The sequence below is a fragment of the Geospiza fortis genome, unplaced genomic scaffold (genome assembly GCF_000277835.1).
Source record: "Geospiza fortis unplaced genomic scaffold, GeoFor_1.0 scaffold54, whole genome shotgun sequence".
NCBI lineage: Eukaryota > Metazoa > Chordata > Aves > Passeriformes > Thraupidae > Geospiza > Geospiza fortis.
Genome location: NW_005054301.1, coordinates 9,589,994 through 9,609,780, shown reverse-complemented (window position 1 = coordinate 9,609,780; position 19,787 = coordinate 9,589,994). Strand labels below are relative to the sequence as shown.

At 35.5% G+C, this 19,787-nt stretch overlaps 1 protein-coding gene across 2 annotated transcripts in view; it reads left to right on the top strand.

Annotated features, from left to right (window-relative positions):
* AKAP6 (A-kinase anchoring protein 6) overlaps positions 1-19,787 on the top strand; it is a 258,488-nt gene that overhangs the window by 68,567 nt on the left and 170,134 nt on the right. For both annotated transcript variants that reach the window (XM_031064172.1, XM_031064168.1), the window contains exons 3-4: positions 9,767-10,018; positions 13,665-15,446. In XM_031064172.1, the coding sequence (XP_030920032.1) occupies positions 9,767-10,018; positions 13,665-15,446 (2,034 nt within the window). The remainder of the gene's footprint in view (positions 1-9,766; positions 10,019-13,664; positions 15,447-19,787) is intronic.

Here is a 19,787-nt window from a genome sequence, read left to right as displayed (position 1 = left end):
TACTATGCACATAATTTTTTTGATAAGATACTATACACAAAATTTTAAATATACATCTGTATAAACATTATGGCCATGCAGTATGGCAGTGAGATTTGGAAATAATCAGAGAGCATGAAATACTAGTTAATATTTGTTAGTTGCTTTTTTTATGTAAAGTCCCACGTAAGCATGTGGTTAGTACATAAGTACAGATTTCCAGTTTAATCTCCATGATATTCCTTCTAAAAAAGCCTGCAAAAACCCCTACCCTAGTTTTCCTTTTGTGGATGTAAACTTGGGGGGGAGGGGTGGGGCCTGTAGTTTTGTCATTATTGCATTTCAGGTCAAAAACGACAGGAACATTTTCTGTGACGTACGTTACACATATCGGAAACTAATGAGGAACAATTTTTAATATATCATCTAATCAGGAATCATAAAAATCATAATCATCAGGAACTGTAGCGACAAGACAAGGGGAAATGACTTCAAATTGGAAGAGAATGGGTTTAGGTGAGATATGAGGAAGAGATATTATTGGGGAGGATTTGGGGCTCTGGCACAGGTTGCCCAGAGAAGCTGTGGCTGCCCCATCCCTAGCAGTGCTCAAGGCCAGGATGGATGGGGCTCTGGCTAGTGGGAGGGGTCCCTGCCCATGGCAGCAGGGGTGGAACGAGATGATCTTTATGGTCCCTTTCAACCCAAACCATTCTCTCAGTCTGTGATAAGGGACTTGATTAGTCTGCCCAAAGAGTTCTTTCCATAATTAAATAAATAAACTTCATGCACAATTATAGAATTGAAATTAGAATAAAATGCTTTTACATTTTAGATGTCTTTAGGACATATAATTTTTTTTTCCTAAAATTAATTTCTTTATTTCTTCATTCACTTAAGACGTTAAGTATGTAAAATAGCTTTCTTCCAGTCTTTCAAAGAGTTTTTCCTCAATATAGCAAATTTAGGGTTTTTTTTTGTTTTGTTTTTTGGGTATTTTTTGGGTTTTGTTTGTTTGTTTGTTTGTTTTTTGTTAGTGTATGTTTGTGTGTCTGTGCTTTTTTTTTTAATGTGGTATGTGGGTATGTACTTATTTATTTATTTATTTGATTTTTTTTTTCTTGCACAGCTTTATACATTCTAACCCTGACTCTTACAATACAGTAAGTGATATCCAGAATGGAAGAATCCTCCTGGTATGCTGGGTAGGTGGTAGCTGCTTCAGAGTACAGGAAGTGCCTCCAGATGCTCTAAGTGCTTTCTAATTGTTACTAACTCATTGGGAGATCTTCAACAGCTTTCCAGCTGACTTCAATATTTGTCATTCAGGAGAGAGGGCAGGAAGGTCACAAACATCAAGCAGCATGCAAAATAGACTCTAAGGCTTCTTTTCCATGTTTCTAAACCAAGCAAAAAAATCTCAGTAATTCCCATAAGATTGCATTAATTAAATACTATATTTTGGTCTTTTCCAATCAAAATGATTCTATGATTCAATGAACAACATAAAAGTGAACCACAGTGCCAATAAAGTGAAGTCTGGTAATAAAGACCAAGAGAGATTCTGTCCCTTTTGCTGTCCTAAATAATGACTGATGGAAAATAACTTCAAAGACATGTCACAGAGGCTCTTGGAGGCTTAGCTGCAGTGATATAAACAGACACTTATCTTGAAAACTTCCTATCATGCTATCAATTTTCATTATAGGAGACCTAGCACAGATGGTAGTTCTTCGCTTCTGACTCTTCATATCTCATTTGAGATGAGAGTAGAGTCTCACCATCCTTTATTAAATTCTGTTGCAGTCACTAAGCGTCAGTCAAAGAGAGTGAATGGGGTTAGTGTTCTTTGGCTTAAGCAAATCAAAATATTTTGATTAAAATTTTTCTGTTGTGTTCTGCATGCCTCTGCAGAAGGCCTGAGTTTTTCTCATGTGTGAACTTGAAGTTCCTTTCATTCAGTAGTTCAATGCTGTGCAAAATACTTTGTACTATTTATGTAAGGATACATTTCATTTGTAATTTAAAAGTTAATTATTTCAAGTACAAGACATTTTTCCAAGAATTTTGTTTCTCTTTTATCTAAAGTCTTCTCTTGAGAGCAGCTGTTCTCAAAAACCTTAACTAAATCTATTGAATTTAATAAAAACTTGAGTCTTTATAAAGAAATCTGTAAACTGAAAAAGTAAGATACATGCTCCTATTTTGATTGCCTGACCAGAAAATAGACTCAGACAATAAAGATCCTATGGCCTTGCAGAAAGTTTACCCAATTATTGAAATTTTCTCAGTCTATGCCAAGAGTAATTCCAAATCTTCAAACTGAAAATTATGAGAGAACAAGAGTGGGACACACTCAAAGCTGAACTGTCAGGGTTAATAGTTTGCTAGCATAGATGTTTGAAGCTCACTGTTTTCAAAAGGATAACCAGTGTTGCTGGAAAATTATTGAACAATTCGTGCAATAGCATCGAATTCTGCTAGCTACTTCATATTGTAGATAAAATTATAGAAGTTATGATCAAATAATAGGAGTGGTCTTCTTTCTGATTCTTCGTATAGCTGACATGATTTTTTATAGCATTAAGTTCTTGTCTGTATTGCCTGGAATAGTAGTTGGGGTTTCCTCACAGCCAGTGAAGTGCTCTCTACACTTTGAGGTCGAAATCTGCCTTGTCCTGGCCAGGCTACCAGGAACTGGTTGGCTTAGCTACTGCAGAGTTTAAATGTTCACTCTGAGGAAAATGTACTTCCATTTGCATCCTCAATTTTTATTTCCGTTTTAATAATTTAATATAGTTAGAAATGCTTTGAAATTACACTTTGTATATATAGTATACAGAAAGCAAGAAAGTGCTGAGTAAAGAGAGTAAAAAAAGTAAGAATTAAAGGTAGCTATCAAGAGAGTTGAAAAATATATCCTACATTCTTCTATTAGGGTAGGAAAAGTAGAGTTATGTGAAGAGGATTACATAGTATTTGAAGGATGTTTTAATAAATCTCTCTTCCATTTAATAAATATGAATAGATATTCCATTTAGAGATATGAATATGTAACACAGAATGAGTGTGTTTAGTATAAAGCTAACTCATAATTTTTTTCTTATTTCTTTGTGATCTCAAATAATCAGTGTAATTTAGAAATATATATATAGTTACTGTAATACAATGAACAGGCAGTTGAAGAATGCATTTTTTTCCCAACTTGCCTCTACTACCACTTGGTTTACTAGGTTTTCATAAGACTTTGGTATTTTTCCTTTTTTGTCAGAAGTAGCCAGAAACAAAACCTGGTACTTATTGCACAGTTCAGCACTATTTATCTTCTTGTGGGAAGAACTGTTCTAGAGTACCTCTGCAATGATGTCTTCCAGTGTTGTACAAAACCAGACTTCATTCAGCATAAATATGACATTTCATATCAAGTTTTAATTATTTTAAAAATTTCAAAGTTAGGTCTTGGTAAAAATCAGTTTGCTTTATCACAACTAAGATAAATGAAAATTTGTACAGTTATGCATAGAAGGAATGTTGTACAGTGATAACTTTAATAGGAAAATTCCCCAAACACTGTGGGCACATTGCACAGTAGAACAGTGGAAGTTCAGGAATGTGAAAACAATATTTAGTTGCAGAGGTTGCATCACTTCCCACAACTTTTTTTGCTACATTCACCTTGGATTTGCAGTTTCTCTCACAAATGTAATTCATGTGTCAATGTTACTGTTGTCAGGAATATCTCAGAAGTGTCTAGCCCAGACCTGTCTGTGCAATTCTCTTTCCATACGGTTCTGATGTGCCTCATTTTATTGCCATAACTTTTCCTGTGACTCTCCAATTCCACCACAGGCCTTAGGAGTGATTTTGTGCATCAGGTATTTGAAGATTCCTGGGTGATCCAAATGCTTCCTTGTAATTAAGAATCTGGCCTGTGGTGAACTCTGTGTTCCGAAAGTCTTTTTTCATTAAATTACTGATTAAATTTAGTAGGAGAAATAAACATTTGATGGCAGCATCTCTTCCCTGCAGCCATTCCCTCCTGCAGAAAAAGTACAGGCTGGCCTAGGTTTGTAAGACAGTGCAGCTGGTCCTGGCAAGTGATCTGGAATAACTTCCAGCAGCAACTGCCATGTTTCTGGACAAAAGGATCCTTTTGCATGTTCCCAGTATGTTTGATCCTTTGTCCCCGGCAATGGTCCATATGGCAAAACAAATGCAAATTGCTGGAATCCCAGCACGGGAGTTTCACCATTAACATTTCAGGCATTTTTCCGCAGCCTGAAGTGCTTGGCATGTGGTATCGTATCTTACTTCTTCCATTCTTCCTGCTCATTTTCCTTGCAGAAAAATAGTCAACCAGTATACTTACACAACAAATAAACTAATAAAACACATAAACAACTAATAAATTATCACAGAGAAACTGTGTTTGTTACAGTTACATAGAAACCATTGCTATTTTAGCAGCTCTGTCAAAGAACTGATGAGTTGACATCGTTTTCACATTATTTCTAAGTACAGGGATATAAGAATGTAACTCACCAGTTCCTGAGAAAGCACAGTTGAAACATGCCTACTTAGAGTTCACAAACCAAATATTTATTTTCAAAACTTTTTGGAGAATTTTTCAACAGCAATATTTGTATAATAGAAAGTGGATCATCTTAGATTTGCTTACTGGAATTTTCCAATAATTAAAGTGTTCCTCACTTAAAACAAGGAGAGTAAATTTATCAAAATAAATGCCAAGCTGGAAAAGAGAATAATGTGCAGAATGATGGTGGGCCAGGAAAAGAAGCTATCAGTAGTATGTGTGGTATCATGCGGGAAGAGCGCAGAGGCTTTGGAGACCAAGGTATTTCCAAGCTGTCAGTGTCAGCAGAAGGCAAGGGCCAGTGATCTCAGAGCCCTCCTGGTAGCTGATTTACTTTGCATTCTTCACCCAGTATTTTGCACTCATTTCCCTTAGTCACGGAATGCCACAGCCCTACAAGGTGCACTGTAGTACGTCAGTGGCTTTCTGACAGGCCGGTAACTCGAAGTCAGTCCAGGCCTTTCCCTGGCCGTTGATTTTGCTTAGTCAAAGTCTGGATTTTTCATGTATGGTTATTTTGTTTGACTTAATTTTTTACTTAAAAATAGCTGCAAAAAAATTATGTGTGGCATTGCTCTTAAGGTTTTACCAATAATAGAAGAGAACAGTTTTATCTTTATTGTAACACAATGTACAGCAGGTAGGGATGAGAAAAATGAGAAACTATTTTTTTTGCCAAGTCAGAGTGCATTTTAAAGGAAAAATACCATTCTAAAAGATGTTCAGAAATAAAAATCTCTCTTTTTTTCCTTTCTTATATGTGCATAAACATAAAAGGGCAGTGCAGAGAGTTGATTTATAATTTTCAAGTCCAATTAAAGTAACAAATCTAAAAATTCTGTGGTATATATTCAAAAATTTTTTTTCTGAAGAGAAGAATTTGTACATTCTGATTGGAATATTTGTCTTCTGAATAATTAAAAAACACTTAAAAGAAAGACCAAATAGGTAGACGTTTTCTTAAATCATAGGTTGTATTTACATGTACAGCAGTTGTGAGATGCAGTAGCAATCTGTTTTTCCTGCTGAGGTTTTACTGCAAGATGAAAGAAAAAAATCTCCAGTATAGCTTCTCTGTCACTGATACTAACTCTAAAGCAACATATTCCAACCTTTCATCTTTCAGTATTTCATGTACATCTTATTACAATTTCTTAGGGACCAGAGAGAAGAAACTTCTAAAGTCAACATCAAGGTGGTTTTCATTGACTCTTGACTCTTGTTTATGCTCTTTTTCTTCATCTACTGCAGTGTTTGTGATTCAGGTTATTTTAGTTGACATGGAGGGCTATGAGCAGGCTGAAGGATTCAGCAGCTGCAGATTACAGGATCAGCTGTCTGGAAGACTGAGTGAAGTGGGCAGTTGGCAGCCAAATGGGGTACAACCCCTGTAGCCTGAGAAATTCCACAGTCAGTGTTACAGGAAAGCCTATGAGATGATGAAAAAATCTTTACCTTAATATCGCTGTGAAACAGTGTAAAAATGAAAAAAGCCTAGCTGACATGTGAGATTAATGATTATAAAAATTGTTTAGGCAATGGTACTTTCTAAAAATCTAATTATATTATCTAAAAATTAAATTATATTATACTATTATGATATGAAACTATATACTATTAAAATGGGGAAGAGTTTGTCCATATATGTATAGGCTTTATGTTATTACTGTTGGCATGGAACTACAAAAAGATGCCAATAGATTATTACTTAAAAGTGCATGATTTATTTTATCTATCTGCCACTTCTCATAAGAGCAAGTGGCACTCATGGCAGCCTTTAGGTACTATCTTGTGACACTGCTGTTCTTTATTTATAAATACAAAGTGTAGAAAGGCACAAAACAGTGTTCTGCTGGTTTTGCTCTATCCAATGCTGTCACCTACAAGGAGTTAGGAAGAATGAGGAGAATGAAACCATGTTGCACCAGGTCTTGATACTGAGCCTCAATAAAATCATCAATTTACATAACTTTTACATGACTTTTTTTTGTACACTATTTGAACTGTGTGAATTATTATGAAAAAATATTAAATTCAAAGCTGTGCTATTTGTAATTATTTAATTTTACTGAATAATATGTAAATGTAGACATCAGGTACGGTAAAAAGTGTAACTAGAAAATGTCAGCTGGATTTGGCATTTGTATTGTTTCCTCTTGATATGCTTGATTTGTGCCAGTCAAGTGTAGAGAAAAGATGCAAGTAAATAGGATGCAGATTTATTAATGCTGTTCTGCTGAACACTAATCAGCATTAACTTACATGGCAAAAGTTAGCATTTCTTTGTAATGATTTTCTTCTGAAGGCTAGCATTTTTACACAGTTATTCTGTCATTGGCACAGCCTTCACCTTCACACCATCATATGACAGTTAAAATTAAGGAAAGGGGGTATCAGTAGGGCCCAAAATTCATTTTTTATAAGCTTTATGTAAGCCACCCATACTGTCTATAACCTAAATCCTTTAAGAGCTGATGCTTTGTGTTACTGACATGGTAGTCTTATATGATAAGATCAGAGAATGTTATTTTGGATGTGACCAAGTTTGGGCTTAGGTTCTCTCCATGTTACTGAAGCTGTAAGGAGCTGTTAATTACCTTGTTAGTACATAAAGCACTTGGCTGTTGCTGTGTGCCACAGTAATCTGTAAATAAGTAGACTTTGCTTTTTGAGGAAAAATGAGCAACTTCTAGCAAGCCATGCAAAAATTAACAGCATATGTTGAATATCTGCTTCTTTCAAACCCCAAGTGGTGCTGGGATTGCATTTCAGTACAAAGTTGGCTTTTTGTGGAAAGTTTGTCTACTTTAGAAGCCTGAGATGCTTTTGTAGCTAGCATAATGGGGCATCAAGAGAAAACTTGTCTCAAGTGTGGGTCTGAATTCTTGATTTAGAGTATTACCTAGATGCATTAGCCAGTATTTTCAGTACATTATCAAACATTTGTCAGAAGACACTTGTTCATTGTTAGTTTTTTCTTCTTATGGCTTTCTGCTTTCAACCACTTTGAGAATTCATATGGTAGTTGAATTCAGCATGTAACTGTATGTGTGAAGCTTGAAAATATTAAAAACTTGTTTTGGAGTCCGGCACATCCTTAAGCTTGCTCACATAAATAGTCTAAATGGAGGTCAATTAAGTACTTTTCTGTAGACTGTGTCTAATTTACAAAATTACAGTTACTGGACACAATCTATTTTTTAATCACTGAAATGAAAATTAAACTTCTTTATGGCCAAGAGGAAAAAAAACATTAACACTCTTGAAGAAGTAAATGCAAATTGAGTTAAACTAATTAATTAGAAATATTCTTTAAAACATTTTAAACAACATACAATTACAGCTGTGCTTTTCAGTTGAGTATCAGTTGTAGTTGGCTAAATGGAAAATATGATCTTTTTCCAAAGCTCAGAGAGTTTTAGCTCTGTCTGCATGTTTGTAGCATAGATGAGCACACTAATCTGGTAACTAGTGTCCATTTGCTCACCCAGAAGTGTGTGGATATTGGAAGCCCTGAGCACTTGCAGCACTGCACGTTGGCAGGTGAGGCTGTGTGTGTTGTACCTGCAAACAGAGATGCTGCTTGTTACAACAACGACTGAGGGTACAGGGGAAGAGATACTGCCTTTCCCTCAATGCATCTGCAATGATCTCCTCATTGAAACCCCAAAGTTTTGTGCTCATCTGGCATTTCTGAGAACTACTCCTGCAGAGGACCTGATGTAACTGTCAGTGTTTTATTAAAATGAGTTCCTGCCAATGGCACCTGATAACAGCTAATATTGTACTATCTGTTGCACAAATTATTTAGTATTATCTAGAGATTTGATTTTGGCTTAATTTGTTACATACATGCAATTACATATTAAATACTTTGTCTTTACTTTCATTCTCAAGATGCCAAATCTGAACTTAAAGAAAATACTGTTGTGTATTATTAATTTAGAAATAATCATGCTTTCTGATTTTCCTGTTATGCTACTGCCATACAAAACCCCAGTCATCAGAGACATAAGATTTCATTGCAATTGTTTGATAGTATTGTTTCAATAGCAAATTTGAAATGCAAAATTATGATTATTTTCACTTTTATTTACATGTATATAAAGGAGATTTCAGAAGGTTTGAATTAAATTAATATTTTTTTAATAAGTAGGTCTTTGATTTAAATATGTTATTAAGTCACCTTAATCTTACTCACTTTAAGTCACTGCCGGAGATGTTGGAAAAAACTTCTAGAATCCAGTGCCAATTTTTTTCAATGTTTTAGTCACATTTTCTTACTTGCATATAACATACTTTTTACACATAGTTTTCAAACAAAAGTGTTATAGAGTGGTTTGCTCAATAACATATGCCCAAATGTTCTTTAGCATTGTGATTTGTCCTTCAACAAAGAAAATTAAGAGTAGATTGAAATTATTTTACTCCGTATGCAATACAACTTTAATAATCTGTAACATTAGTTTTAAATTTGGAGGACACCATCCCATCAAAAGTTTAGCTTTATTACCTGGTAACTGATATTTTCTTTCTCCTTTCTCAACACAGCTGTTTCCAGCTTCTCTTTTGTCTCTCTTTCTCCTTTTGTCCCCGTCTTGTGTTCAGTTTTGTGCCCAGAGCAAGGCAATGCAAAAATCAGTGTCCTGTCACTACCACAGACAGGAATGGGCAGCAGAAATAGCTTATTCCCATTGAGTCGATCCCAGAGTTTTGTCCTTCTTGGTGATAGAGGTTAGATTTAAATTCTGTCCAAATGAAATTTTTGATGATGGCACAGACCAGATTCTTTGCATTTTAACTGGTGGGTATGTGTGTGTGTGTAGCAGAGAGGGAGATAGCTCCTGGCAATCTCACCACTTTCATTGCTATTGCTGTCTTCTAGGATGTCACTTTATGGTATTAATTTTCTGCTTGTGATTCATGTGATCTTGTTGTGCCATCCTTCTTTATTTTGTGTTGTCTCTGCACTTACTGAGCAGTACTGCCAAACAGGACAGCTGCTGGTTCATTTGCTGTAGCATTGCCATGAATAAAAAAAAAAGAAAAAAAAAGTCTGGATGTATTAATTACAGTGTATTTCCTCTATGAAAAAATCTATTCTGCATTTAATTAAAAGTACATGAAAAGTAGATCTGATCCATGAAAGAACCATGCCCTTAGCTAAATATCTACTTTATTTTTCCATTACAGGATATTTGTGAAGATATATCTGATCATGTTGAACAAATTCATGCTCTGCTAGAGACTGAGTTTTCCCTGAAGCTTCTGTCTTACTCTGTCAATGTGATAGTCGATATCCATACCGTGCAACTGCTCTGGCACCAGCTCCGTGTTTCTGTCCTGGTTCTGAGAGAACGGATTCTCCAGGGGCTACAGGATGCCAATGGAAACTACACCAGGCAGACTGATATTCTGCAAGCATTTTCTGAAGAGACTAAGGAGGTACAGTAACTAAATCCAATTTGAAGGGTTTTATCTGTGTTCCAAGCACCTCATCCCTCTTGCACATTTAAAATTGCTAGGATGATAGTTTTAAAGATGACTTACTTCTAGATATTTTGCTAAATTGGTTTTAATTTAAAAAAAATAGCTGATACCTGTTCTTTTGAACCAAATTAGTACAAATTAAGATCAACTTTCAGAAATGTCATACTAGTGGCAATGTTTTCTAGCAATGTTTTCTCTTGATTGAAATATTTTACAGAAAGGATTTGAAAGACTTACAGAGGTGCATCTGTTCCAAAGTGGTTCATCTGGTCACTTAGGTATTTAAGGTTTACAGCCATTTCAAAAGTTAATTTCAGTGTGCTGTGATTTCTTCAGTGAAAGTTTAGACATTTTCTTTCTCAGTACACAAATGTGAAACTTACAAAATGTTTCCAAAACTTTCCAGCCTAGGTCAACATTCCCCTATAGCAAGATGATGGTCTTTATTTGAGTGGCAATTCTGCATTATGCCTTTAAGCAGTCATGCATTTTTTTCTGAGAAACAGTGATGCAAGAATTGTACACTGTTTACTCTGACTGTATGCCAAATTTACATACCTGTAAATGTTTTGTAAAGCTGAGTTCCTTTAACTAAAATGCCTTTTCCTTTCAATTTATCATTACTATATTTACTTAATTAGAAGGACACTACTGGCCTACTTTTTTAAACTTAAAGAAGATGGACATTTTTGATAGGGTAATTAATGGCTAATAGATAGCATGTTGAAGATTTTTCATTTGATGGTCCTAAGATTAAGATAAAATGCTTTTGTAATGGTTAAGTGCGTTTACAGAAACAGACCTCTAGATCAGTGACGTGAATTCTGTGACCTGTGTTACAGAGGAAGTCAGAAGTCCCCTAGACATGTCCTGAGTTTCATATCACTCAAGTTCAAAGAGAATGTAAATAATTCTCTGCTCCATGTTGGGTTTTATATTTTTCTTTGGCACAACGAAGGCAGTAGTCCAGAAATCAATGCTCAGAGATGCCCAGGCCCACCTTCCACACCTCCTCCTCATGATGTGTACATGCCTGGCTCTTTCAGGTTCAGTTTCTGCTTTGCCCTTGCTGATAAAATGCTGGCAGGGCTGAAGGAAATCTGCTCTTGTCTTTATACCCAGGTTTGTGAGTCAGTGGGGAGTCATTATTTTATGACAAGGACACGGTAATTTCAAGACATAAAGAAGCTGCATATTCAGATACTAAGAAACAGGAAATGTTCCATCTGGATCTGATTACAGCTGCTGTAAAAACCATCCCTGCTATAGAGACAAGGACTGACTGAGCAAGAAAAGATTATTTTTCAGCAGGGAAAACACATGTTGCCAGATAGGCTTACATGGTGCTATGACATGCAATATACTGAAATTATTTTTTTGTATCCACCCCAATTAAAACATAAATAATATTTGATAAATTTAATGACTAGCAATAGCAGGAATACAAAATTTATATCAAATTTCTGCTCTATTGCTTGAATAGGTCCACAGAAATTGCTCTGCAGTTTCTAACCTTCAGGTACTCAGGCTTTTTTATGAGGTATAATGATACTGGCTTTAGTTGATGAACATAAAAAATAAATAAAATAGAATGTAGAGACAATTGTATCTACTCTTACCCATGGGTTTTTTTAGTGTTTGGATCTTTAAAGGAAGCATTACTACATGAAAAGGAAAAAAAAATACCGACAGCATTCCTATTGGTGGCCATATAAATAATTAAATTTAATATTTTTCTGAGATAAAAACAATAAAAGCATGATAATACTGGCATTAAATAAAACTCATCTGAACACACATTTCAGAGGCTGCTTGGAAAATGACCAAGTAAGATGTTTTAATGCATAGGATTGTAAATTTTAATAATGTAAATAACCACATTTTAAGAGACAAAGGAATGGAGCTCATTATTCAGAAAAAATAAAGGCCTTTGGGGCCTTGGAAAGGTTTTGATTTATATATGGCTTTACAGTTTCTAATAATTTCCTGATATTAGAAGGACAATGCACCTTGTTTAGTCACTATTTTCCTTAACAAATGCAGCTCCAATATATAAATTTGACAGATTTATAGAAAATTCCCCTTTTAATTCTGAGCTGTTGACAATGCCAAATTTGTGGCATGGGATCTACATCTGGATAGAATTTTCTAAAGAAGAGATACATTCAGTATCCAAGACTATGGCTGATACTTTTCTAGTAAATTTTTTCTATAAATATTTTTAGTAGCTGGAGGATTTTATTCTATTTTTACTGTAAGTAAAGGGTGGGGCTGTGGATGGAGTACAGGGCTCAGATATTGTATGTTTTTATGGGTGTTGGCAAACAATAGCCTTCTTTATCAATAGGATTCCTGTTCAGACCAAATCCATGTAGTTTATTGTGATTTGGAGAGATTACATGGTTACTGCACCTTCTTCAAGCATGATGCTATGGGTCTTTAAACTATGGATTTGGGCAGTGTAGTGAGACAAGTTATTCCAGAGAATAATTCAGACATAAACCTACTGCAGATACTCAGAGTTTGATTCAAAAAACTATTATGAGAACAAACCTGGTAAGAAAGACCAGTATACTGATTTAGGCATGTAAAATTAGAATGCTAGAACATGAATTTCTCCCCTTCATGATATTTTTTTAAAGTAGTCTCTATAAGCAAAAGTCTTGTATACTGGAAGATCTACTGAAAATATGCTTTACACTGTATACTAAATATAATTTTGCTGTGAATGTTTTTTATCATGCAGTTTTGGATCTTAATCTCATCAGATTTTTTATTATCCTTCAAAAAAGACCAAAATATTTATAAGCATTAATTTGACTTTGATCTTAAAATCTCATTTGCCACTGGAGATGATCTCCTCTGGCTATGTCCATTTTTCTGAGATTGAAGGACTTCCATTGAGAAAATATTGACAAGAGAACATGTCAGGCTGGAGGCTTAACATTATAGTTTCTTTTCCTTGTGCCATTCTTCATTTGTGCTCTAAATATTTGGCAAATAAATTTTCAGGTGATAATGCTACCAAAAAAAAAAAAAAAAAAGAAATGTAATTAGCAGTCTCTATCTTATAATTATGGGAACAAATGTCCATCATTGCTGCATGATGCTTGGAAAAAACATTCTGCCAATCAACTGAAAGATGGTAGAACAGCATGGATTTTTGAGAAAACAAGATTAACAAGGAGACTGGTACACTCAGCAGCCCCCAAGCTACCCTGCCTCCTGTTTGATGTAGTCAACACAGGAAATGCTTCAAGTCTTCTGTATAGAATTTCTGAATCCCCACCTACACAGTAAGTAAAACTGGAAGCAGAATTAAATGAGGAAAATACCATCACAAAAGTGAGTTGCTGTTTTAGGTAACTTGCTGTACCAGACTGAAATGAAGCATTTTTCAACTTACTGCCATTTTTAATTCCCAAATACTCCAGAATGGTTAGCTTATTACAGGACAAAAAGCAGCAGGTCAGTGATGAACCCTTCTCTAAATGTTAGGCAGTGGAACACAGGAATTGGTTTTTTTTCATAACTTTGTGTGTTCTGTGTATGAAAATTAATATTCCAAAAAAAACCAAAACCATTTCTTTGTGTATTTCAGGATCGTCTTGACTCTTTAACTGAAGTTGATGATTCTGGACAGTTAACCATCAAATGTTCTCAAAATTACTTGTCCCTGGATTGTGGTATTACTGCATTTGAATTATCTGACTACAGTCCTAGTGAGGATTTGCTTGGTGCTCTGGATGACATGACCTCCAGTCAAGGGAAAGCAAAATCATTTGAATCGTGGAACTACAGTGAGATGGATAAGGAATTTCCAGGACTTATCAGAAGTGTGGGTTTACTTGCAGTAGCAACAGATTCCATTGCTTCCCAGTGTAATGAAGCTTTGAAGGAGAAAGAAAATCATGTACCTCTTTCAGCAGAAGATGGAGAAGAAACCAAAGACAAGAAAGCATCACATGATCTTTCACTAGCATCTCCTTCTGGAAATTCCTCTCTTTCTAAAGAACCTTTCTCTGAAAATGGTGTTTTACCTACTAACAGCAAAGCAGTTTCCATATCAAAGAATCCAGAGTGCAATCCTCCACAGCACACTGGTGAAAATATCAAACACTCTCACTGTGAAAATTCAACACCTAAGAGGTCCATAAGAGACTGCTTTAACTATAATGAAGACTCTCCTACGCAGCCTACATTGCCAAAAAGAGGTCTGTTTCTGAAAGATGATGTGTTTAAAGAGTATATGGAAGCCAATGATTTAAAAAGGCAAATCTCTCAAATAGTTAAAAATGAAATGAGTAGAAGTACACCCTCATTGTTAGATCCTCCAGACAGGTCCAAGCTTTGCCTAGCTTTACAGCCACCATATACTAACAGTCTGTCTGCAGTTAGTCAGTCATATGATTGCTTAAATACAATAAGTGATAAGAATCTTGAGTACACAATAAATAATCACTTCAAAGACAGTCCCATAATTCTAGGAAAGTGTACTTTCTACAACAGTAAAGAAAAATCAAAGCACAAGTCTCATGATTCTCCAGAGAAAGAGAAAACTGACAGAACACCTGGAAGTATGTGTAAAACAGCTCCATCAACCCAGGTCAAAAAAAGAGGGTGTTCTCTGCAGAACGGAATTACTTCTCATAGCTCTAAGTCGCTGGAAGAGACAGAAACAGATTCTTCTGCATCCTCAGATTCTTGTAACCAGAGAGATCCAAATGGGCAATCACAAGGTAAAACTGAGCCCTTCAGCTCCCCAGTGTGTAGCCAAAACAGTGCTTCTTCAGCTGGTTCTGAGCTTTCCAGCTCATCCCCTCTTCTGCTGAGAAGGAAGAAAAATAAAAGCTTATCTTCAACACCACACTATACTCAAAAAACCACTAAGGACAACGAGATATGGTATGGATCTGATGAATATTTAGCACTTCCTTCACATCTCAAACAGACTGAAGTATTAGCTTTAAAACTTGAAAATTTGACAAAGTTGCTGCCCCAAAAGCCCAGAAGAGAAACCATTCAAAACATTGATGACTGGGAGCTGTCAGAAATGAACTCAGATTCAGAAATGTATCCAACATACCAGACAAAAAAGCACAAAAAAAGGGGTAGAATTTCACCAAGTTCTTCAAGTGATATAGTATCCTCCTTAGGTGACAGTATTGAATCTGGGCCTCTCAGTGATATTCTCTCTGATGAAGATCTTGGTATGCCTGTATCTTGCATTAAAAAATACATTGAAGAAAAGTCAGAAAGGACTGCTGCCACTCAGCCCACAGGGAATGAGACTTCTCCTTCAAATAAATCAGCTTTAATTCATCAACTGATGCAAGATATACAACATCAAGAGAATTATGAAACCATATGGGAAAAAATTGAGGTAAGGCAATAATCCTATATTCTTTTACTATGTTCCTGAGAAGCCTGTGTGTGGAGATGGAGCTGCTGGCAGGGATAAGGCTGCTTTTTTTTTTTCTAATGCTGAAAATCATCTTCTCTAGTGACTGCTGGGAGTAGAGAAGAGCAGCAATTATTGTAATTATAATGGACTGAACTTAACTTTAACTAAATAGGAGTTGCCTATATTATTTTACTTACATCAATGCCTTTAAACTTGGTAAAACAGTATTTTACCAACAGCACTTCTCTTTGCCAGGATTGGGTACATGGGTATTTTTTGTAGGAAAGGTAAAATAAAATTAGAGAACCAGGGATCTTTGCTGTATTTGAATGAAATTACACTTGATATCGTCTGCCTATTTTGTTCATTAAAATGATTTGCTTTAGTCCAAGAATAGGAATCTTGATTCCTGTCAAATTAGGTATAATAGCAACATTTCTTTTTAATTAGTTCTCTTCCCTTGCAGTGATTATTTTCCCTCCTGTGTTGGTGGAACTAAGCATCACTTTATTTTTATTAACTTATATAATCCTTCTTAAATAATAGCAGTGTATTAGTGCAATATGCTAGAGCAATAATTGATACTATTCCATTAAACTTCAGATGAGATGGGACTTCACTGGGAAGTCTTTTTGAGAATAAAGATAAACTTTGGAAAGTGAGGTGAATTTGAATGAATAATCAAATAAAGATCTAGCCATCTCACTAATATAATTCTTAGATTACATTCACAGTAAATGTTTCTTTCAGTTTTCTGACATTCGTCTTCCTGGCCATTGCAGAGAACTCTTCACCTCAGAACATTTCATGCCCATCCTCAGTGGCATTTAAGTTTTCAGAAAAGAAAGCTCCATCTCTATTGGATTTCAAAATGCTTTAAAATTCATAACACATGCGTTAAAGGGTTATGTTGGTCTAAATGCCAAATCTGATATCTGCAATATAGGACTAGTTTAATATGGCCAGAAATTTCTTCTTACCAAGCACAGTTTCTGTAACTTTTGAAGGCATGGGAAGTATTATGACTAGTAGGGAAATAGTTGAGCGAGAGATATTTGAATATAAAGTAGGGGTAGAAAATACAGAAAGAGAAATTTCTGCTTAAACAAATGAGGGTGCAACAGGGGTCAGCTGTAAAGGGCAGCGTGTAATGATGCAAACTTCTCCCTCTGTCTTCATGGGTGGGGCTCATCTTCCAGACTTTGATGAAAGAACTGACTTAGTAAGTGCAAAATGTTTCTGTCCTTGAGTCTGTGTAGTGTTGAAAATTAGTCCAGCTGAAGCTGACAGGTACAGAGCCCTTCATTCTGTGAAAGCAGCAAAGCCCATCAAAGCTGCTTGTGAATACATAAGATGCTGTCTTTCAAACGAGACTGCAAGAGCCTGTTTAAGAATGGGATTGTTGAGTGTCTAGGGACCAGTGCCTTCCACTAGATGCTGACTTCTTTTGGCCCGAAACAGGTGGCAGAGAGACTTCTTGTATCATACTCTCAAATCACCATATATATTTTTATCAAACTTTTTGAAAAGGTAATTCTCTTTTGAGGGGCCGTCTGTCTTTGTGTGAGTCCTTGCAGCTGCAGTTCAATCCTACCATAGTGGAGGAGTAAGAATCAGCTGTAACAAATGGCTGCAGATGTAAACACCCTCTTCCCCTCCATCCTTTCCTCACCTCCTCTGGAGAGTGGATTGAGTTTGTGACAGCAATTAAGAGTAGTTAGCTGTTCTGTGGCCAGGGTAAACCCTTCTAGCTAGTGACCCCAGCTGCTGCTCTTGTCCTTGAGGAACTTGACTGCTGCTGACACTGCACTTTCTACAATTTCTCAGTGTTTCTGGTTGTGATAAATGTTTGGAAAGTGTTAATGTGGAATTTGAAAATAATCTCATGAAGTGTGTTTGGCTCATAGTAAAAGAAGGGCTTTAAACAGAAAGAAGAGCAGATGCAAAGAGGACTGCTAGGAAGAGAGAGCTCAGTATTCCATCAGCTTAAAAGCAGCACATAAGTTTCATATTTCACTAACTGTGCTTCCTGAATAGTGAATAAAAACAACCAGGTGAAAATTTTTCAAATACTTAAAAAAATTATACTATTTTAAAGAAATATAAGTTTTCCTCAAGCTGCTTATTTACCCAAGTTTTTCTATTATTACTTGTTATTAAATCTTCTTGTAAGACTAATTAAAAATCAATTTTTCACTTTTTCAAAAGCTCTGACCAAGGTAAATCCTGTCTCAGTGACAATATGATGCCTTGCTGAGATACTTTAGTATGACATAACTAATAAGAAAACAGAAAATTCCTCCTTTATGAGATGCTATGAAATATTGTGAACAAAGAGGAATCTAAGGAAAAATACCACACCTGTATCACAATTAAGTTCTTTCTTTTACTCTATCTCCTGCTTCACAATTCCCTAAGACAAGAATCAAAAATGTGTCATTGCTTTTTTCAATTATTGTAAATTGGCTCTTGTGTTAATTCTGTTATCTAAGAACATGTATCCTACTCAAAAAGGAGCTTCCTAATTTCACAAATATATGTCAGCAATAATTCAGTACTGCTTTTGTTAGCAGCAGTTTTGTGCTGAAGAAGTCAGATATGAAAGGTGAACTTAATTTTGAGGACAGAAGAAGAATGCTTATTCCTATTAGCAATCCAATCCAGTTGCACTGCTGCAAATGTCTAGCATGATGCATTTTATTTATTAAGAATGTAAACAAAACTAAAATAACTTAGTCTTTCATTTTGAGGTTATGACAACATAGAAACAACTGGAAGCCTCAAAATCATTGAAAGTAATATTTTAGCTAGGTAATAGGAAAAACAAGGAAATTTTGGTATTTTATTATGATTATTATGGGAATAATTTTGAATTAGTATAAATCTAGTAATATATTCACAGAAGGTAATTTGTTGAAATTATGCTTAAGCATTAAAAAATAATAATTTCTTAGTTATAGAAATTATAGTCATGGGCAGAAACTGATAAATTGTTATGCTTCATACTTGCAAATTAGGTTGATGTCCTTGCATGGGCATTAATATTCCTGTCTGTCTACAGATAGAACTCTGCTCAACAGCCCTGTTTGCTTTTACATAGGGCCACTTTCTTGCTTTGCAATAAATATTGCATAATCTTGTCATATTTTGTCTTCTACTGGAGGGAACCCTCTGGCACGTTTTTGTACCCTTAGTAATAGGCACCTTTGTTCTGGGGTGCAAAACAATTTATGAGGCTGTTACTTTTATGTTTCAGAAATTGCTTTTTGGAGTTAAATGTGAAAATGAGTGATAGCAAATTCTGAAAGTTCCTCTCATTGTTTTAGTTTAGCTTTTAGGAGCTGCCCCAAATGAATTTTAGAATGCAGAAAAGGCTATATGGTTTCTGTTACAGTAAAAGGGAAACAGCTATAACAGCAGCATTCTCACAGATAATGCCAATAGAGTTATTTGCTATAAGAATTTGGCTCTTTGCCATTTCTCATATGTGACACTAGAACTTCAGAGTATCAGTTTGAGAATGCTTCAAGGTTTGCTTTCTGTGAGAAAGCTGTTTTCCTTAGAATCATATTAATAATTGGGTTTTCCCCCCATTTTATGTGCAAACTAAAAAATTGGGAGCAAAAACTTATTTTGAACTGATCTAATGGCAATATATTTTTCAATCATTTTATGTGAATAAAATATAGTAACAGTAAAGAGACCTTGTTCTGGCAGTTTTATCTCTTTTTCCAGAAATTGATACCAGATTGACTATACTGATATCCTTGTGCTATAATATGTGGTCACTGATAATTCCATCTACTTGTTTTCAGAGGCAACTATTAAAAATTACATTTCTAACAATTTGCAAGACACTTCATTAAAGTGAAGATGTGTTTGCTTTGTAGGCCTCAGGGTTAATTGTATGGCCCACATTGCTATTTTTTTGTTGTTGTTCTTGATTGTTTTTGTTGTTGTGTTGTTGTTATATAGATTTATAGCTTGTTTTATCACAGGCTCAATTTTTGAAAGAGGCAGCTGAACTTCCTCTGCAAGAAGCAATTTGATATCGATTGATCCCACATTTTCAGTACATCACATTTCATAAACTTGTCCTGAACTCCATTGACTCCATATTTTGTCTATGTTGCCCAGTTAGTCTTAGCATCCTACCTTCTGGATGTGATAAGGAGATAAAATAATGCTGATCTATGAGTTTTTCAGCTGTCAGTTACAGCATGCCCCAGGGTTCCTGCAGCAAAGGGATGGATAAAAATTTTACTGCCTTCCGGGACCCAGGCAGGGAGCCCTTCACCCTTCTGTAACCATTTACCCCTC